Source organism: Lissotriton vulgaris, chromosome 5 (genome assembly GCF_964263255.1).
Source record: "Lissotriton vulgaris chromosome 5, aLisVul1.2, whole genome shotgun sequence".
NCBI lineage: Eukaryota > Metazoa > Chordata > Amphibia > Caudata > Salamandridae > Lissotriton > Lissotriton vulgaris.
The window spans coordinates 1469297075-1469317917 of record NC_141693.1 but is presented as its reverse complement, the minus strand read 5'-3'; the positions used below and the strand labels follow the sequence as shown (position 1 = coordinate 1469317917).

Sequence of the window (20843 nt, the reverse complement as noted above, 5' to 3'; positions counted from 1 at the left end):
ACGGTCAGGACGATTATGCACTTCTTCCCCGACAAGCTACTCCTCCCCCGATCCCTGCACCCCCTACTTCCCTCGATACAAACCCGACAAACCCCTTCGGAGCCGGCGCCTCAGGAGGCGCGTCCGGAGGAGCGATAGGTTTCCAGACCCCGCCACCCACCCACCGCATGACCTTTAGAGAAATAGCGCAACAGCGTACACCTAGAACAGATATTACAATTTATGGAGATCGCCTTGCAGACTGTAGATATGATCCAGTACCTGGTAAAAAGAATGACGAGAGAATGTTACTCGCATCGGTACGTTTACGGCGAGTCACGAACTTCCTAATGACACTACCTGGAATGACAGATCACCTAGATCGAATATATAGGTTTGTCCAGACAGGAGTAGGGCCTGAAAGTATTAAGGAGGCCATGGCCTATCAGAAAGTGGATACTAAAGCCAAGATATTGCGGTTTCTTATAAACTGCTTAATTAGAGAAGTGGATAGGCCGGGTATGAACCCGGAAGACGTAAAAGCACTCCACAGATGGGGTCAGAATATAGCAGATGGACAGCATGACAAAGAGGCCTGTGTAGATAATATGTACCGAAGAATCAGAACTGCAATAAATAAGATGCATGAGAAAAGACAGCCCACACCGGAAGTAGATTCAGACAAACATGAGTCCACGGAGGAGGAGGCAGAGGAGGAAGCCGAGACACCGGAACACACACAGTTGCCGGCCAGAGAAATGATAGCTTATGTAGGTAAAGGAAGACCATATAATAATTCGATGCGCCCAGTGCGCCCAGAAAGTAAAAGGATATATCAGGAAGCCATGTGTAATACGAGAAGCCCCGAACACTTATTCCAAGCCACTGATAGAATACTTCAAGAACGAATGGGGTACCATGTACTCGATTCTATGGATGAACAAGAATTAGCCAGGTCAGCCGTGCAATGGGCTGACAGCTCTGAGAAATATGGTGATGATGCGTTAGCACATACGTTCTTGAACTTGACACCGAGTGAACAGCGTTTAGCTGGTATGTACATGATACAACATCTGCTCTTATTGTATAAAAGCCAACATTCTGATCCAGGCCCTCTGCCTGACATATTAATAGAACTGGTCACGAACAGATGGAAAGGTCTAGGTACCGATCTAATTAGAGTAATTCTAGAACATCGCCACAAGTATAGTACATTCTTATGTCCGCAGATCAATTCAGCACCCGTTATGGAACGAAAAACCATGTATTATATGGATAGACAGAATCCGTTGCGAGAAGTGCACCCCGTACAGAACGCAGACAGCACGCTTAGACGTGTGTTCGTGTATACACCTGTAACTAAAATGGAATTATTGGAAATGAAGAAACTAGTACCCAGTCACGATAAAGATCCCGCAGGGTTTCACCGCGAAATAAAAGATATGTTATTAATGGGCGATTACACTTATCCCGATCTTATGAAAATACTGAAAGTATTACTACCTCCAGGCATATACGAGAAACTCAAAGAAAAAGAGTGGGAGGTGGGAGAGGCAAAGATTGATTGGGCTGGATGACAAAATGAAGAAGATACCCGAGTGCCAGGCCTAGGGCTTGGAGACAAAGTTAAAGCGTTACCAGGTTTATTAGTACAAGTGTTGCCACGTTTATTGAGTACGAAAAAGGAAGACTGGGGTGCACTCTCAGCATGCAAACAGAAACCTGATGAAGACACTAGTGATTTTTATACACGATTTGAGAAATGTTTTGGTATTAACAGCGGTCTGAAAGCAAGTAGCGAGTCATATCCACATCTTTTTGTAACGAAATTAGTTGAGAATTCTTTGCCCCAGGTTAAGAATAGAGTACTGAAAGTAGAAAGCACTTGGCAAGCTAATACTCCTTCACAAATGTTACAAATGTTACAGTACCACCAGAATAGACTTAGAGAAGAACAAGAACATGAACAGAGACGTATGAAGGACACAAAAATGAAAATGTTAGTTGCTCAGTCGGTTCCCGCCGACGGTCAGAAAAAGGGTGCGACCCAACACAGTAATTCGACAGTTCCTGTAAAGGGTGTATGTAACTATTGTAAACAGCCAGGTCATTATATAAATGATTGTGCAGTTCTGAAACATAATATCGCCACGGGTAAGACCAAAGAGAGACCCCGTCCTCCTAGACAAGATCAGACTTTACAACAAGTGCCCCAGAACATACAACATATTGCACCTATGCCAGCCTCCACACAGACCGTAGCGATACCACAACAACAGCCCATTACCGCAACACAAAACACAACACAGCAGATGTACCAGTATGCACAGAACGATTACCCTGATTACCAGCGATACACATGAAATAGCCTGGAGAGGGAATTCCGCTTGCCTCTTATTGAGGTTCCAGTAGATCAAAATGGTCCTTATGTACATAGTCAAGTATTAGGAAAAGACAGAAAGTTTCTCATTGATACAGGGGCAAGCAGAACTACGATAAGCCACAACGAAGTACCAGGGGCACCCCTCTCAGGCTCACAGAACGTGTCCCTTGGATTTTCAGGAAAACCCATTATTAATGAAGTATCACAACCCCTCCCTCTTGCAGTAGGTCCTTTGACACGGACTACAGATCTATTGCTCACGAAATCATGTCCAGAAAACCTGTTAGGCATAAAAACATTGAAAGCTCTAGGAGCTATTATATGCTGTTCTCCGGAGGGAGTACGATTGTTTTTGCGAGATTTCAAAGGCCATTATGTATTGAGAGATATGGATCCCCGGCTACAGAACGTCCCTGCACACTTGTGGGCGCAGGGCCCCACTGATGTAGGTTGCATGCACATTACCCCATATCGAGTCACACTCAAGGCAGGAGTGGTATTACCACGAATTCGACAATACAAGTTACCCCAGATGCTGTAGTGGCTTTACTGAGAATCATTGACGAGCTGATTGCACAAGGAGTGGTTGTGGAAACTGACTCCAATGTGTGTAATTCTCCTATCATTCCTGTTCTTAAACGTACTGACCCAAATGCTCCACCTGTTTATCGATTGGTTATTGATCTGCGCGAATTGAATAAATGTATTGTACCACAGTACCCCGTGGTCCCAGATATCTCTTCATTACTAACTGCTATTGATTCAGAAGCGACGTTCTTCACTGTAATTGACCTCAAGAACGCTTTCTTCAGTGTCCCTATTGATCCGGAAAGCCAATATTTGTTCGGATTCAGTTTAAATGGACGATCTTTCAAATTTGCCCGTGCACCTCAAGGATTCACAGAAAGCCCCAGCATCTATAGTCAAGCATTGAAAAAGCAACTCGACAGTATCCACATGCCAGTTCACACTGCCCTGCTTCAATATGTCGATGATCTGCTGATCACCGCTCGAAGCGAACCCGAATGTGAAAATGCTTCACTGATTGTTTTGAACTTCCTGGCCGACAAGGGACACAAGGTGTCCCCTTCGAAGCTACAATTCTGTGTTCAGCAAGTTGTGTACCTGGGTCACTTGCTGTCCAAAGTGGGGAGGCAGCTCACACCTGATCGCATTCAGTTAATTATAAATATGGCACCACCCAGAACACAAAAGGAAGTACGGGCTTTCATAGGCCTAACTTCATACTGCAGACAATGGATTCCCCAATATGCATTTCTAGCGAAACCACTCATTCAGTTAACGACACAGGAGGCAGCGACTTCGACTGTCCTCCCTTGGACTCAGGAACATACACAAGCTTTTGAAGACTTGAAGAAAGCCTTATGTCAAGCACCTGTTTTAGCAACACCATGTTACAGTAAGCCTTTTACACTTTTTGTCACAGAACGTGAGGGTACTGCCTTGTCAGTCCTCACTCAGGAACAAGCAGGTTCACACAAGCCTTGTGCTTACTTTTTAGCACATTAGATCCAGTAGCCCAGGCCCTTCCGGCGTGTTTGAAATCAGTTGCAGCAACAGCTTTAGCAATCAGACAGAGTGATTCCATTGTGTTAGGTCATCCATTGACAGTACAGGTTCCACATGCCGTGGAAGTCCTTTTAAATCGAACTCAGACCCAACACCTGACCATAGCAAGATTGACAGGTTACGAACTGACGTTGTTTCAACCACACATCGAAATCAGACGCTGCAGCACATTAAATCCTGCCACGTTATTGCCACTAAATGGAGTAGATCCATTGGCACATGATTGTATTGAAGTTATTACTATCACAACAAAACCCAGACAAGACTTGACAGATGTTCCGTTACCAGATTCAGACCTGACGCTTTATGTGGATGGTTCCTGTATGAGAACAAGGACAGGTGAATTAGTGGCAGCCTACGCTGTCACGACAGACACGGAAATCGTTGAAACCAATTGTATTGACACTTTGTCAGCTCAAGCAGCAGAGCTTATTGCTCTGACACAAGCATGTATTCAAGCTAGAAATAAGAAAGTCAACATATATACTGATTCACGTTATGCATTCGGAGTCGTTCACGATTTTGGAGTCCTCTGGCGAGAGAGAGGTTACTTAACTTCTCACGGTGCCAACATCCAACACGGTCCCCTCATTCAAGCTCTGTTAGATGCAATACATCTACCCACTGCAATCTCTATCATGAAATGTAAGGCACATACAAAGGTTACTGATATCATCTCCCAGGGTAACGACCTGGCAGACCGAACAGCAAAGCAAACTGCTCAGAACCGAACTCATGTAACTGACCAGACACAAATAGTTGTACCATCACACTGCATGACAGTCAGGGATCCCGCACATGATGTGATTGACATACAGACACATGCAACACCAGATGAAATTAAGGAATGGACTAAACTAGGAGGGATCCAAACAGACCAGGGTTGGATGACGAAGGGAAAATCTACATGGTTTCTCCCCGACTCTATGGTACAAGTCATCATTAACACGATACATAGTCCCGCACACCTAGGAGAGAAAGCAATGCTAGACAGTATTCAACACATATGGTCCAATAAAAACTTACGGGCAGCAGCCAAACAGAAAGTGCGTACTTGTATGATTTGTGGTCAGTTCAATCCAGGTAAAAGCATCCCCGTAGAACAAGGTGGATTTCAGCCTCCCGAACACCCTTTTGAAATACTCCAGATGGATTATATCCAGATGGAACGCTGTCGAGGATTCAAGTATGTCCTCGTAGTCGTATGTGCTCTTCTCCCCGACTCTATGGTACAAGTCATCATTAACACGATACATAGTCCCGCACACCTAGGAGAGAAAGCAATGCTAGACAGTATTCAACACATATGGTCCAATAAAAACTTACGGGCAGCAGCCAAACAGAAAGTGCGTACTTGTATGATTTGTGGTCAGTTCAATCCAGGTAAAAGCATCCCCGTAGAACAAGGTGGATTTCAGCCTCCCGAACACCCTTTTGAAATACTCCAGATGGATTATATCCAGATGGAACGCTGTCGAGGATTCAAGTATGTCCTCGTAGTCGTATGTGCTCTTTCCCGTTGGATAGAAGCATACCCAGTTCCCGATTACACTGCTCCGACCACTGCCAAGCAGCTGGTTCGTGAATACTTCCCCCGGTATGGTTTGCCCCGTATTGTGTACTCAGATAATGGCCAGCCATTCTCATCCGAGCTCGTGAAACACATTACACTTTTGTTAGGCTATCAGTGGAAGTTCCATTGTGTCCGGCATCCTGAGGCAGCAGGTCTCGTGGAGCGCCATAATCAGACTTTAAAAATCCGACTTTCCAAGATCTGTAGAGAGAAGGGTGTGGACTGGATAGTTGCCTTGCCGGTCGCCCTCTTCTATATGAGGATGGTGGTCCATTCCCGATCTGGGCTATCCCCGTACGAAGTGGTTTTTGGTAGACCACCGAATATGTGGGGGACGCCTATTCCACGAAAAATAACTGATGTTGATTGTCTTATGCTGACAGATTACCTTGCCTCCTTGATGTCTGCACTACAATCTTGTCGTTCACAGGTAGCTGCAGCCTTTCCCGACAACACCGAGGTGAAGCCCCACGAGGTGGTCCCGGGTGACTACGTATTCATCCGCAACTTTGATCGGAGAAGCCCATTGGAGCCCCGCTGGCAAACCCCGAAATTGGTTCTGCTCACAACGAGGACAGCCGTGAAGATAGAGGGCAGGAAGGGATGGCTGCATTCCAGCCACGTTAAGAAGTTCTACGGACTTCCTTCGGACTTGGACTCTAAGCCCTGCCCTCCTACACAAACTGACTCAAAACTCCCTTTGGTTGAGAAATCCGCTTCTGAGGAATACAGATTGAAATTACGATCTAGCAAGTCAGACAGTTTAATTGTTTAAGTCCTCCCCTAGGTGAATCGGTTAAATTAGTTTCTGACATGTATCCCCTAGATCGAGATAGAGAGAGAGATAGACAAAGACAACATAAGAAGAATGCATATTGTAAATCACTTCGCAGTCGCTGTATAGTGACACTACTTATTATGTTTTTTTTAAGTCTTCTGATTATTATTGCTAGTGTTTTATTGCACATATATTATCCTATATTCAAGCGTGCACAATCTGCTCATAATGTTACTGACGAACATTCCTTTAGTGAATTACCCCCACACGAATTGTCCTACAGACTTGCGCTGCGCAATAACACTTTCATTAGTATGTTACATCACTCCCATCAGACTACCAATGCTACAAACTGTTGGATATGTGGTCGACTCCCTCCCTACCAGGAAAACAAGGGAGTTCTGCCCCTTTTTCCGTACCCGTTCACTCACAATGGCACATGTGGTGCATGGTTCAAAATACTCAATTCCCTAGTTTCTGATGCTGCTATTTACGAAGGTAACTGGGTTTGGGGAAACCTGAACTTAGTTTTGCTCAAAGTATGCTACCCTGACAAGGAGGGATTCCCCGTAGATACTGGAACTGATCTAGAAAATGAAGTATATGGATTAGGTAATTACACAGTTACATTCATGATTTTATCTGTCGAATCCGAAGCTGCTCCTGTTCTACCTGCTATGGCAGTATTGCCAGTTACTGGTGAACTCTGTGTTCGCAAGAATGGTTCCGTACACTTAGGTCATAGTAAATGTACTACTGTGGTCGATTTCAGTGATTATGGTAGATCCACGTTTAGGGCTTTACGTCATTCCTATTTTGTTTGCGGCCATACTGCATATGTCCGTTTACCTCTAGATTGGGATGGTACTTGTTACATTGCATTCCTTCTGCCGCCTGTTTTCCTAGCCCCTCCTGACTACCATAGAAACACTAATTTGGTAAAGCATAGACTCCGAAGAGATCTCCCGCTTGTCGATTATACTGAAACAACATGGGAGCAATATACCGATTTTAATAAAGGTTTCTTCCCCTACCTAGGTACTGTTTCTAATAGTAAACTGATCCGTAGATTAACCAGAACTCTCGAAGCAGTGGTGCTTGAGACCACTTCAGCTCTAGGTAACTTGACGGAGGAGCAGTCCGCCATGCGGGTTGTTGTTCTTCAAAATCGTCTCGTTATTGACGTCATCTTGGCAGATAGGGGTAGAGCTTGTAAGGTCATCGGGTCAAGTTGCTGTGTTTTCATTCCAAATAACGCGCCAACCGTGTACAAAGCTATTACACGTCTCCATAAAATTGCAAGTTTAATACATCAGACTCCAGGCACCTGGACTTGGTCCGGTTGGTTCTGGACAACGTTATCTGCCTGGGGGTGGAAGATCCTATCCCTCCTAGGTATTGGCCTTCTCATAGTACTCAGTTGTTGCCTGTGTCTCCAATGTGGACCGGCGATTTGCGGCCTGTGTGCCACTTCATGCATTCCACATCCAAGTTCCCATTCAAAACGCGAAAAGAAAGAAGAGCAAATGATGTTAAGTGAACAGATTGATCAATTGATGAGAATCGATGTATCATGAAGGGTCCGTGGGGAACAAGGAGGGAATGAGGAAATATAATTTTTGATCGAGTAGTGTTCCCCAGCGCGTACCCCACCGTCTCCATGTACTAGCTTGCAGTGCATGTGATTTCCCTCCTATGCCAGCTATGAAGACGCAAATACATTTGCGTCCATCTTTAACATGTCCTCTTTCAGATCCGCCATGAACGGATTGAATATTCAGTTCCTATATATGCCGTACCACCGTCTTTTTGTGGTACACTTTACACGTTTTTCAGCTCAGGCGAAGTAGGCCCTGATTCTGCCATCGAGCCTCTTCCTGCCTTCCGACTCTGAGGGCCTCAACCCAGGCTGCCTCTGTACCAGTGATCCCTGCCTTACTCCTTGCGCGGCTCCGGCGCATAGCTCAGCCACCTGCCTGCCAAGACTGTATTCGACCTTCGAATAATCTGCTCCACTCCTCGAAAATACATTCCTGTCTCGTAGTTCAAGTAAACATCCTCCCAGCTGCAGGAGCAATGGGCCCGGTCTTTCTGTCTCCGTGCAAGTAATTCATAGACTCCGTTGCCATGGGAGGCCCATGCCCCCTCACCCCGCATGCCGACACGTAGACATATATACACGCACTCACAACCAGTATAGGGTAGCCTCCGCCCGAGAGACCTTTTCCCTTCTAGACACTACAGTTCCTTAAACATACGATATCAGATACGATTTGGGATTAGGTTGATCTGACATCCCAGACTTATGTCTACACTTGTAGTGTTCAAATGTCAAGTCCCCTTCACCCTCCAGTTACACGTCAGACACACGTCAAGCTGCTGCGCGCGCATCTCTGCCATGAATTTCTGCTGACATTGCAAGATTCTCCTATGAATCCACCCATTTGTGACCTCATGATGAATGACGTCTCTAGTACACGCCTTTATGCACGCCTATTGCAACGCCTTTTCTATGACGTATTCATATGTTATCTCTCCCTTTTCCAGCTGTTACGCCTACTGCCTATTCGTTTATTGTAATGCATTGACTATATATATGAACTTCTGTAAATAAAATGTTGTCTGTCTGTCCCTTCCCGAACCTATGTGGTGACGGAATGGTATGCCACCTTGGCTCGAGCCAATAACCCAATTCCTTTTTAAGGAATAAAACCCTTTTGAGTAAACCTCAATATCCCGGATTTTGCCTCTTATTTACCTGAGTTATTCTTATTGATTTTACCGTATAAATTATGCATAGGTAATTAATTTTAATTGGAATATGGTAAATACCGAGGGCCTTCTGTCAAAATTAATAATTGACAACAAGAAACACTTTAATGTTCATTTAGATGAGTCAGCGACAGCTAGTGACTTTAAGAACACCATTACCGTAATTCCTAGAGCCATTAAACCAAAGCTAATTACATCAAATCCGAGTAGGAGGTTTCAGCAGTCTGGCTCGTTTGACACAAGATGTACAAAATCTAATAATTGAGAATTATGTGCTAGGTTTGCCTTTTCCTTCACAGGATCGGGTTTCTTATTTCGGCAACATCTATGCTAACCCAAGCTGAGAGAGACTGGTAAGGGATGAGTGCCTGCCAGACACTACTCTTGTAGTGAATGTGGGTAGCTTTTAGCCCTTACACTTTATGCTTGACGAAGTGACCTCGGCCATAGACAGGAGTTGGAGCAGAAAAGTGCCCAACCCTAATGGGATATATTAAAAACAGGATATAATTCTGGAAAATTGCATACCTAGTCTCTCTATTTGATTGTGCCAATTTTCAAAAGGGGAAACTGAAGGGATCCCAAGTGTTACCACCTGATTTTACTATTTGATTTCCTGGTTAAGGTAACAGGTAGAGTTTAATTATCAAGGCTGGAATATTGGGTAGAGGATCATTCAGTTTTATCTGATATACAATATAGTTTCCGTAATGGGTAGAGGATTGTTCAGTTTTATCTGATATACAATATAGTTTCCATAAGGGGATTTGGAGAGTCAAGCAGTGTTTGAAAATGAACCTAATAGTAAGCAAATATACTCTGGCCAAAAAAGGTACCATCTGTATAGCTGTCATGGATTTGTTGAGTCGGTTTGACTGTGTTAACCATGATAAATGATGGTCCTTTATGACGGAGATAGGGATTGACGTTAAAATAGTAAATCTATTTAAACTAATTTATGCAGGTTCAACAGCCAAGGTCATGGAATTAATGGTCAATTTTCTGAGTCTTTTAATATAGTACAAGTGTGAGGCAGGGATGCATCCTTGCACCATTTCCGTTTACACTAAATATTAATAATTTCGAGAAATTGTTAGTTGAGAAATGTAAGGATATGCCAAAGGTTGGCAAATGCTCTGTCCCAGCGCTTCTGTATCTAAATGGTCTTCAGTCGTTATTGAATGTATTTGTTAATTTTGTATATGAGCTGGAGCATACAGTTAATTTTGCGCATGAGCTGCATCGTACAGTTAATTTTGGTAAAAGTTTTATTATGATGTGTGAGACCAATAGGATTAAATCACACACTCTCACAGCGAACATTATCAAATGATGCAATTTGAATTCCTTTGCTTATCTGGGGAATTCTATTAGATACACTTGGAAAATGGGTCCTGATCAAGAATTCAAGAAAACAGCAGCTTGATAAGGCTATAGATGTGCTCTTTAGCTTTTCTATAAAAACAGGGTATGAACCCCTTAAGAGAGATAGGTAGAATATATAAGGCAACATGTGGGGATGGTGTTTGGGGTTATACCAATGATACAAATGTAGGGCTATTGGAAAACACCTGTTTAAGAAGATTGCAGGCTTTCTAGAAGATCTTACAGACCTGCGCCCACTCCCCTTGTAGCAGAGTAGATGGACACAGCAGAACTATTTAAACAGACAGATTGTCCAAGACTGTTTTACCCTGGTTTTAACCTCACACATTCAAATGTTAAACTATATTAAAATCATAAATGCTATGCGAGAGGCTTGGTGGACCTGAATTCTATGGGGGAACAAGAGTCGCTAAAGGAGATTAGCAAAGGGGATTTTAAATGTTTTATTTTAAAACTTATTTGAAGAAGCACTACTATTTGGAAATTATTTACTTTACAACCATATGTGGAGAGGGTAGCCAATGCATAACATAGATTTCTGCTGACTAGATTTAGGTACGATATGACTCACTATCTTGTGACTTCCCCCAGACAGAATGATTGGCCTAGAGCCCTCCCCAGCTGCCCATGTGATGGGCATTCGACACAACGCATCATGCAATTTTTTGTGTGCAAGTTTTATGATGGTCCAAGAAGGAGAATAATTTAACCTTTATCACAGAACTGTAATTTAAGGCAGTATCGACCTTCACTGGTCTTTCAACAACAGTTCCAAACACTCGAGGTTGATGTTGCTGTGCTACTGTTATCTGGCTGGCTATTTTGAGACCGAAACGATAAGGTGATTTATGATGTGTGCGTAGTGTATATGTGCCAGATGTTATCTTATGTGTATTTGTAGAGAGCATTATCACCTACAAGGCTATCCAGGCGCACATAATGCACTAGATTTGCTAGTACACAACCAACCATTATCAGTTTTACTTTTTAATTGACCCTTCTGAAGCATAATTTTAATGTTTTAGTAAATTACTTTGATTTTCAAGGTTATCTTATGTTTACTTGCTGTTTAATCATTTTAAATATGAGCCATAGAATTTGACACAGATCCCATTATAATTACAGCTTTATTCTTCTGTGCAATAGGATGAGGGCTGTCATTTCTCCAGGCCCACAGCTTTACTCAAGTCTACACACTTCCACTTCTTGTACATAACAACGTGCACTAATTACATAATATGCACATGACTAGCCTCGTCATGGGCCAAGCAGTCAATGCGCAATTGGCCAGATGAGGGCTACCCGCACCAGAAACTTCTTTCTTACCGTGCCCTTACACAGCCCACTGACCAATTAACATTGTATAATGGCGGCCTTCTACAGAGCACAGCGTCCAGCTCCAAGCAATGTTCTTGGGTGAACGAGGGCCGGGACAGGTGCGTTCACAGCGGCTCCCTTGGATAAAGTCGGTGCATTTCTGCCCTTGGCTAGGGTGAGAATCCTCCACCCCCGCCCCCCCCCCCCCCCCCACCCACGCCCTACTCTTCTTTTCAGAACTTGGCACTAGCTGGCCAACAGTGGAGAGATCTCCCCTCTCTTGCACACAGGGTGTGACTACTAGGACGGTACTGTCTTGTCCCCTGTGGTGAAGTGTAACCAGGGCTTTAAGTGGGATGAAAAATCTGAGGGGTCTCTCTAAGGGGCTTGGCCAATGTAATTATGGGCGTGGCTTAAAAAGCTAAAAATCTGTGCTTTTTTTCAGAAATGGTACCCTTCAGACGCAACCGAGCTGTGGGTGGGGTGTACAATAAAGCAACGGTAGAGACAAAACACTCGGGCATTCCCTTACGACGCATAACAGACAGAAAAAACGGCCACTCCAGGGAGTCGATGCCTTCTTGGCGTCAAGGAGCACTGCCACGGCAGGTACGTTAGGATCAATTCTATGCAACACCGTGAACAGAGTTCGCATGTTGAGTGAGGTGGATCTATGAAGGATGAAATCAGAATGGTCTGGAAAAATTATTTATTCCATCAATAGAGACAACTGGATAGCTATCACCTTTGCGAGTATTTTATAGTCACGATTTAGCAGGGATAACGGCCTATAGGAGCCACAGAGTTGGGGGTCCTTGCCCTGCTTGGGGAGAAGGATGATGACCGCTTCCCTGAACATAGGAGGAAGGATACCTACCTCAAGCGCCTCAGCATAAACATCTACCAATCTCGGGACCAATATATCCTTATATGCTTCATAAAAATCTGCAGAGAACCTGTTGAGACCGGGCGCCGAGGAGCCCCGCAACGCCTCGATTGCCTCAATTATGCTCGCCTGGGATATGGGAATGGACAGGAAATCCTGCATAGGTCTTCTAAGTATACCAGCGTGATTTCCGCGCGGTATTTCCCTTGTTCGCACAGATTCCCCGTGACCTTGGACGTGTATAAGGCTTTAAACTAGGAATGTGTTACATATGTCCGGGGTGGAATGTATAGTGGATTTTATCACGCGGGGTCGGAGCGTATGTGCCAGAATCTTACCGGGTCGTTCGCCCTCACCATATCGTCTAGCGACATGTTGTTTGTTGAGGAATAACAACTCTCGTTTAGCGATTTCTCTAAACTCAAGCATCAAAGCCAAACAGCGGGCCTCCCCAGACTCTGATCCAGACCCCACCAAATCTCGAACTAAAGCAGCGATTTCTGTCTCAATGCGGCTCAAAGTGGAACAGAGATCTCTCAGTACCCCTGCATTTTTGGCAATGCAGACGCACCTGATATAGGCCTTGAATCCTTCCCAGAGCACAGCCCAAGTATCCACCGACACGGTGTTGTGTTTGAAGTAATCCTCAATGGCCTCTCGCACTTCCTCAAGGAAAACCTGATCCAGCAGAGCTCTCCCACGGAAGCGCCACTGTCTCTCGTACCCTCCAGGCCTGGGAATGTTAATCTTAAGCACAATCGGAGAGTATTCAGAAAACGTGCGTGGCAAGGTAACCAACCCACCCAACCTCCCAGCAACTTCAGGTGAAATCAACCAATAGTCTATCCTAGTCCAGGTATTGTCAGGAGAAATACCCACAAATGTCCTGGAGCGTACGGCGTGGGCGGGGTTTTGTGTCAGGTGAGGAGCATTTGCTGTCTCTAGTGGGATCTAGTTATAAATCAAAATCCCCACCCATTATCACCAAGCAAGGGTCCAGGGCCAGTAAGCGCACATGTAACTCATGATAGAAGTCAGGCGAACCCACATTGGGACCATAAACACAGACCAGTGCAACATTATATCCCATCAACGAGCCAGTCACAATCAGCGTGCGGCCCTCCCTGTCCTCCACCGTCTTGTGTAGAGAGAAAGGAACTCTTCTGTGTATAAATATAGCCACTCCCCTAGCATAACTACTGTAGTTAGAAAAATATCTAAGGGAACCCCAGCTCACCGCCACAGGTGACTCAGTGGATCTGGACAGGTGGGTCTCCTGCATGTAGACAATGTCAATAGTATGCGAGTAATATAATTAGGGACCTGTCTCCGTTTTGGGGTATTGTTAAACCCCCTGACATTCCAGGAAATCAAAGAGAGCCTGGAGGGACCGGGCTGCCAACCTAACTGCACAATTTAAAAGCAAGCACAACAAGTATATAGCGAGTCAAAACAAACCGGTGCCATGTACCAATAAACTGTGTAACATTCGCTAAAAATCTATGAAAAACCAGCAAATTTCCCCCCACCACCCACCGCCCAGCCTCGTTCCAACCCTCACGAGGCAGAACCCAACCCATCTAACCAAAGGATGGTGCAATGTAGACAACTATACCAATGCTGAAAGTAAATTTACACACCGGAAACTTGGCATATACAATAAAGAAACCTTGGTGTTCACCATGAGGCGCAGCAACGCCATGCCAGCCAGGCATTATTAAATGTTGCAATAACAATCAGGATATAATTCCATATATAACACTAACACCCCATATGGGAGGGATCTTGCTGTGATGGAGCTGAGATATTCTCTTTATGTGTATTCACTGTGTTGCCAATTGACGCCAATGTATCATGGAGCGCATGTTCTGCCTTTTATGTTGTGTATTGCACTGTACTCTTGCATGCTGTACTGTGTCTGCCTTGATTTTTCTCAATAAGGTTTTTGAAAACAAAAAAAACAAAAAAAATATATATAACACTAACACAGCAGAACAGAGAGAATAAATACAATAACGGATCAACCAGTTTGGGGATCGGAGAAGAGGTCAACGCTGGCCTGTGACCCACTTTGAGGAGGAGAAGCAGCACGAGGACTGGACACCATTGCGCTTTGTTTCTTTTTATAATCTTGGCACAACTCCTGTGCCTCCGTCGGGGACTCGAAGATGCGGAATCGCCCGTCCACATCCACTTTCAACCTATCCAGATAAAGCATGCCATATCTAAGCCCCAGGTATTTCAGGGTGGCCTTAACTCCATTGAACTTGCGTCTTGCATCCTAGACCATGATGGTAAAATCAGGGAAAAATGACAATTTACTCCCCTGCCATTGGACCTCTCCTCGTTCACGAGGGGAGCGGAGAGCTGTATCCTTGTCCCTGAAGTTCATAAGTCTGGCGATAATGGGTCTCAGAGGCTGACCCGGCTTGCGGCGTGGGCCCAAAGACCTGTGGGCCCGCTCCACCACAAACCCCTGCGTGAAGGCCTCCCTACCGAACAAGTCTCTTAATACTTGCTCAACTAAGATATCCACTCGACCGGTGGTAGCGGTCTCCGGCACACCAATAATGCGGATGTTGTTTCGCTAATTGCGTGCTTCCAAATCCTCATTCTTTATTGTTACGTCTTTCAAGATCTTTTCCACCCTCTCAAGCCGTTTTTGCGTTGTCGCCGCTCCGTCTTCGATGTCCGAGACCCTTGCCTCCACCACATCCAACCGCCGGTCATGCGCCTGGACCTTCACGTCTATGTCTGCCAATTTCTTGTCTAGCGCATCAAATCTGCCGTCCAGAACTCTAAACGCAGCTCTCATCACTTTAAGCATGGCTGCTGTAAGGGAGGCAGGGTCATTCGCATCATCTGAGCCATGCGCCCCATCCGCCCCATCGGAAGGGTTTTCGGAGGTAGTGTCAGGAGCCTTTTCAAATTGCAGCGTGCGCTGCTTAGGATCTTTCCTCCCCAAACTGCAGGGAAAAACAACTGCGTCTGAAGACACAAATGGAGCAAAGCAGAGCGCGAAAGGGAGGTGGGTTAGAGGAGTGTAATGTGTTTGCCCGGCCCCACCTCAAGAGCAGAGCAACATAGAGAGCGGCCCCACAGCACGCGCTTCATCAACACAGCGCACGCAGCAACACTGGCCAGGCGAAGGATTGTGAACAATGCCTCTAGGTTCGAAAGGCAAGTAGCTCCAGCCAGTCCATCACCAAAAGGCAAGGGCAATTGAGAGCGTATGTTGCTCCCTCCCCCAGGAGTACTTGTGGCAAATACGACACAGGTGCAGAGTCCCCAAAGTGCAACAGAGACAGCGCACAAAACGTGAGCCCCTCCATGGTGGTGCAGCAGCAGCGTAGTGCCTCCTGCAAAGATCGCAGCCCACATAGGCGCCGGGAAGTGCAGTGAGATCAAGCAAGCAGATATCGGCCCGGCCCAAAGGTGTTCGTGGGTCTGGGGAAGCAGCAATGTAGCGCCATCTTAAGCGGCCTCCACCACAGCAAAGTCCACATATGTGCAAAGTAGGTCAGCCAGCAAGCCTAATGGGGCCCAACGCAGATGCGGCCCCCCCCGACAAAACCCAGGGCCCCCCTCTCTAGCCCGCCACCCACCCGCCAAAAGCAAACACACGGAGGCCCGGCGCAGTTGCCCCCACGAGGCCTAATGAGCCTTGCGACAGCCACGGGCACAACAGGAACCGGCACTCAGCCCCAGCAGGGGAGACGGGGGGAGGGAAACCAAGCAAGTGGGGCAGGGTGGGGCCAAATCCAGCACCGGGCACCCACCAAGGCTGCACCTCCCAGGAGCACCTGCAGTTAGAGAGGCTGTTTGGTCCGCTCTCATGGCCCAGCAGTGCGGGCTCGGGGGAAGGCTGTGTCGCTCCTCGCAGCGGGCAAATCAGTGCCTCGAACCACTCCGCAGTGCCTCCCCGACATGATGGGAAAGTGTCCGCTGCTGTCTACATCTCCTGCATCGGGGAAAATCAGCAGGAACGGTGCCCGGCCGGCGGAGCGTCAAGCACGGGCGGCCATCTTGGTTGCCTGAGTGGCCACGCCCCCCTAAAAATCTGTGCTTTGCATAGTGTGCCTCCCGGCGTGTATTTTCCTGTTTCTTTCATTGCATCCAGATATATGATACAACAAGTAACATACCTACAACAAGTCGGGACTATTGGCTTTGTCAATGGTGGTTGGTTGCATAAGATAAATAAGCAGCAACTATGGCTTGTATAATGTTCAAAAAGCTTCCACGTAAAGCCCTGATGACACGTTGCTGCTCCTGAGTTTCAAAAAGAGAAGGGAAATCCAGAGAGAAAATGACTCTCTCTGAAGGATTTCCCCATCCCTACAATGCTCACCTGGCATGACCTCATGCCATAACTTTTTTACTAGTGAGAAGTGAGCAGTGTGAGCAGCTACATCATGTGCCTCCAGTCACTGCAGTCCGGAAAAAAACGGACACCCTGTGCCAAGGCACAAAACAGAGCCCGATAGACACCCTTTGGAGCACCCCTTTAAAATACTGCTGGTGCTCAGCACCGGCGAGACCCGGCCCATTTAAAGCCCTGAGTGTAACTCCGTACCAGGGTGAGTTGCCCAAGAATAATGTGTGTTGTGTAATTCAGTTCACAGCGCGGAGTGCGGTTTGTTGTGAAATCACTAAGAGTACTTTTGGAGAAAAAAACAAACGTTTTCACTTGCAGGGTGTCCGAGGAAGGCTGCTCACTTATGCTCTCAGCACGGCGGATCCGCACGGATCTGATCACTTGTTGTTTCTTAAGTAGGCCCGGGCTACGAATACATCTTCGAATCGGAAGATGATGTGCTCTACTTTAACTCGTCTGCAGGTAAACCCAAAAGTCGGACTGCAATGGCTCTGCCAGTACTTGTTTTCCATAGCTGCCTTTTTACTCTCTTCTTCATTAGGCACTTTAGCGCCTGATTTTAATTACAACTGGCATGTATATATCGCCATGGTTCTGCGTACCCCACAGAGAGGACAAGAATTGGATGGGCAGGTAGTCTGAACACCTTTACAGCACAGTGAGAGCCACTGTCAGAACCTTACTGCCTTAATCCTCAGCTCCAGGAATCCCCATCATGAACGTCCATCCACACCCTGAATTCACCTAGTTGCGATTTCACCTTCTTACCCACTGCATATACCTCACACTTCATGTTGTGCATTAGCTACTGTGTTTGGTAATCGCATATGTATATAAAATTATTCACCTTGGTTTGCTGGTCGAATTTGTAGTTTTGACCTGATCTATTGCTCCATGACGGCAAGTAGCATTAAAACACAAAACATAACTCAACTTCACTTCTGCATCCGCACGGCTATAATGAGCTTTAAGCGCTTCGAAGCAGCCGATGGTCGGACAGCACTAGGGCTAGACAAATTAAGTATAACATGACCATTCTTTTTTAGGCACGGACAAAACGCATTCTTCATTTCAATAGCTTCATCGCAGCCATTTGGTGAGTCAGACCGTAAGACTTTTGCCAGGATTGAAAACGTAGAAACTACTTGGAGATTAACAAGGAGGGAGCTAGGGCAGACTCTGAACACGGTTACTCTTGCTTGCGAAACAGGACTTATAAACGACACTGACTCCCCTAAAGCCGCTGGCCTATCAGATGCATTGACCAGTAGGAAAATGTACAGAAGTCATTACAAGTGGAACCACTGAAATTATGCGGCAGGTATAGCTGAATTTTGTAGCAAAACAGATACTATGGAGCCGAAACAATAAATGCAGCATCAATATGAAATGAATGGCACATTAAGGAAAAAATCCGGGAACATTATTAAAAAAAACATCCATGTGAGATAAAAAAAAAATGAGAGCAGGTTCTTTGGAATGAAAAGTGTGAGCATTCGACTCTGTTCAAACTGTTACTCGGCAGCAATTCATAGCGCTGTTTTCTCTGGAAGCACATGGACATTTCACTAGCACTATCCTCTCCACCTCCCAGAGTGAAGTGGATTGTGAAGAACACACACAATGTCACAATAGGAGTAAAACAAGCACATGCATGCACACTCCTTGTAAGCGTGCTGCGTTGATGCATCCCAGGTCTGTTCAGATTCTCTTGTTTTGGGTTTACCCTGAGCTGACAGGGCCGGGCGGCCCCTGGAAGTATTTCTTTACACTAAGAAGCAGTAGAGCGCATTTCATACTAAGTACCTGTCTCACCAGGAGGCTCTTTAGGTTGAAGACACAGGACCTTAACTAGAGATGCAACGGTGGAGATCTTCTAAGGTTGAAGACCACCTTCAAATAACTGCTATTTTGAGAAAAGTGTTTTTGAAAGGAGAGGACTTGGCCTAACGGCGAGGGCGTCAAACTCAAATCTAGGGAACCGGGTTTGAGTCTTGGGAAAGACACGCAACATCCTGTGATTCTGGGCAAATAACGTAATCTCCTCGTGCCTAACAAAAAATGATTGTGTCCTCGTGTAACGCAACTGGTGCTTGTGTAATCGGGTCAAGTTCACGCTGTACAAAACTCCTTAAAAAAAAAAAGATGCACTCATGGCAAAGGTGGAGTCATTGTTGTTACCCTGTTGAATTATTTTCAAGAGTAAATATGCAACAGATATTGGCTGATGTGGCTAGAACAGCAAATGCATATTTACGCTTAAAAGTTACAGCCCAGGGATGGTATTTTTCCAGTGGCTGAACCCTAGGGCATTGAACATTTACCAACATCAGTTTAATTGTGTTGTGAACCATGTCCCACCTACTGATCTATTGAACATGAGACATACAAACGCTGCAAGACAGGGTAAAGCCAGGATCAACTGACTAGTCTTAGTCAAGGCAGGGCGGTCAGCATTGGGCTACATCTCACAGACGTGCCAGGTTCTGTTGCTTACAATAGTTCCAAAGAAGGACTCTGCGTTAGACCATGCAGGGAGAGACATAGCATCGATTCTCACTTACCTCCATGCGTGGCTTTGTATTGGCTGCGAAAGTTGCCATGGACATAGCGATCCACCAACGAAGATTTCCCCACCTCGAAGTCCCCCAGGATCAGCACTTTGAAGAGGTTTTCTTGGTTGCCCCTCTGGAAACGGTCCAGGCGAGGCCCACCTCCTGTGGGCCTCTCCCCTTCCTGATACCCTTTGGAGCCTTTCCTCATCCTCCCTTCAGTCATGTCACCAACATCCCACCCAGTCCCAGACTCTTGGCAGGACGTAGGTATCCAGTGGTGGCTGAGACTGGCTGTCGCAGCCACCGGAGCGCGATGGAGCGATGTCCTTTCACACCCTTCAAGAGTCCTCAGCGAAGTCTTAGGAAACAAGTCTTTTCAGTTCAACTCCCCACAGGAAAATACGGCTGTAAAAATGCAGGTCGAACGTCGCATACAAAGAATGTGGCTCAGAGCAAGGAGAAATTCCAGCAGTGACATGGGCAGGTGTCAGTGAGTTAATGACCTGTCACTGAGGAGAGCAACCCTATCCAGAGCAGAGGGCGTTGGGCTTGGAATGTCCCTGTCCTGTCAGGGGCTAGGTGAGTCAACCAGGAAGCGCCTCTTACTGCTATCCTCTGAAGAGAATGGCAGGTATTAAGAATGGGCAGGTCTTTACTAACCCTCCTGTGTAAGGGCCTGTATTAGGAAGGCGCAGTCTCGTCACCAGCCCCCAGGAGAGAGTGCAGGACTTCCCCGCAAGGCAGGGCGTGCCTTCTGTGTGCGCCCTGCCAACCTCCGGCTTCCTGGTTCTCTTCTCAGACCTTGAGATTTTACAGCTGCCCCGGCCTCGCCTTGGACGTACACTCCCCGCGGCTCTCTCTCCCCGGGGCTCGTGTGACAAAGAAGAAGTTCCCGGCATTGTGCGCGTGGCTTCGACCCACAAGTTCAGTGAGAGGCAGGACAGATCTGACTGGGGAATACAACGGACCATCCCATAATGTAACCGATGGGAGCGCCAGCCCAAGTGAAGCCGGAGGCCTTACATGCGATATCTGTCCTGCTGTATGCACTGGAAACTGTCTTGAAGGGGCCAGCAGTGCTAGAAGGGACCAGCTGTGCTAGACGGGACCAGCTGTGCTAGAAGGGAACAGCTGTGCTAGAAGGGACCACCTGTGCTAGAAGGGACCAGCTGTGCTAGAAGGGACCAGCTGTGCTAGACGGGACCAGCAGTGCTAGAAGGGACCAGCTGTGCTAGACGGGACCAGC

At 46.3% G+C, this 20843-nt stretch overlaps 1 protein-coding gene across 1 annotated transcript in view; it reads right to left on the bottom strand.

Annotated features, from left to right (window-relative positions):
* The window catches only part of RAB29 (RAB29, member RAS oncogene family), a 230229-nt gene extending 209837 nt beyond the window's left edge, over positions 1-20392 (bottom strand). The window contains exon 1 of the mRNA XM_086923429.1: positions 19607-20392. Within this exon, the coding sequence (XP_086779555.1) occupies positions 19607-19820 (214 nt within the window). The 5' untranslated portion in view covers positions 19821-20392. The remainder of the gene's footprint in view (positions 1-19606) is intronic.
* Positions 20393-20843: the final 451 nt, after the last annotated feature.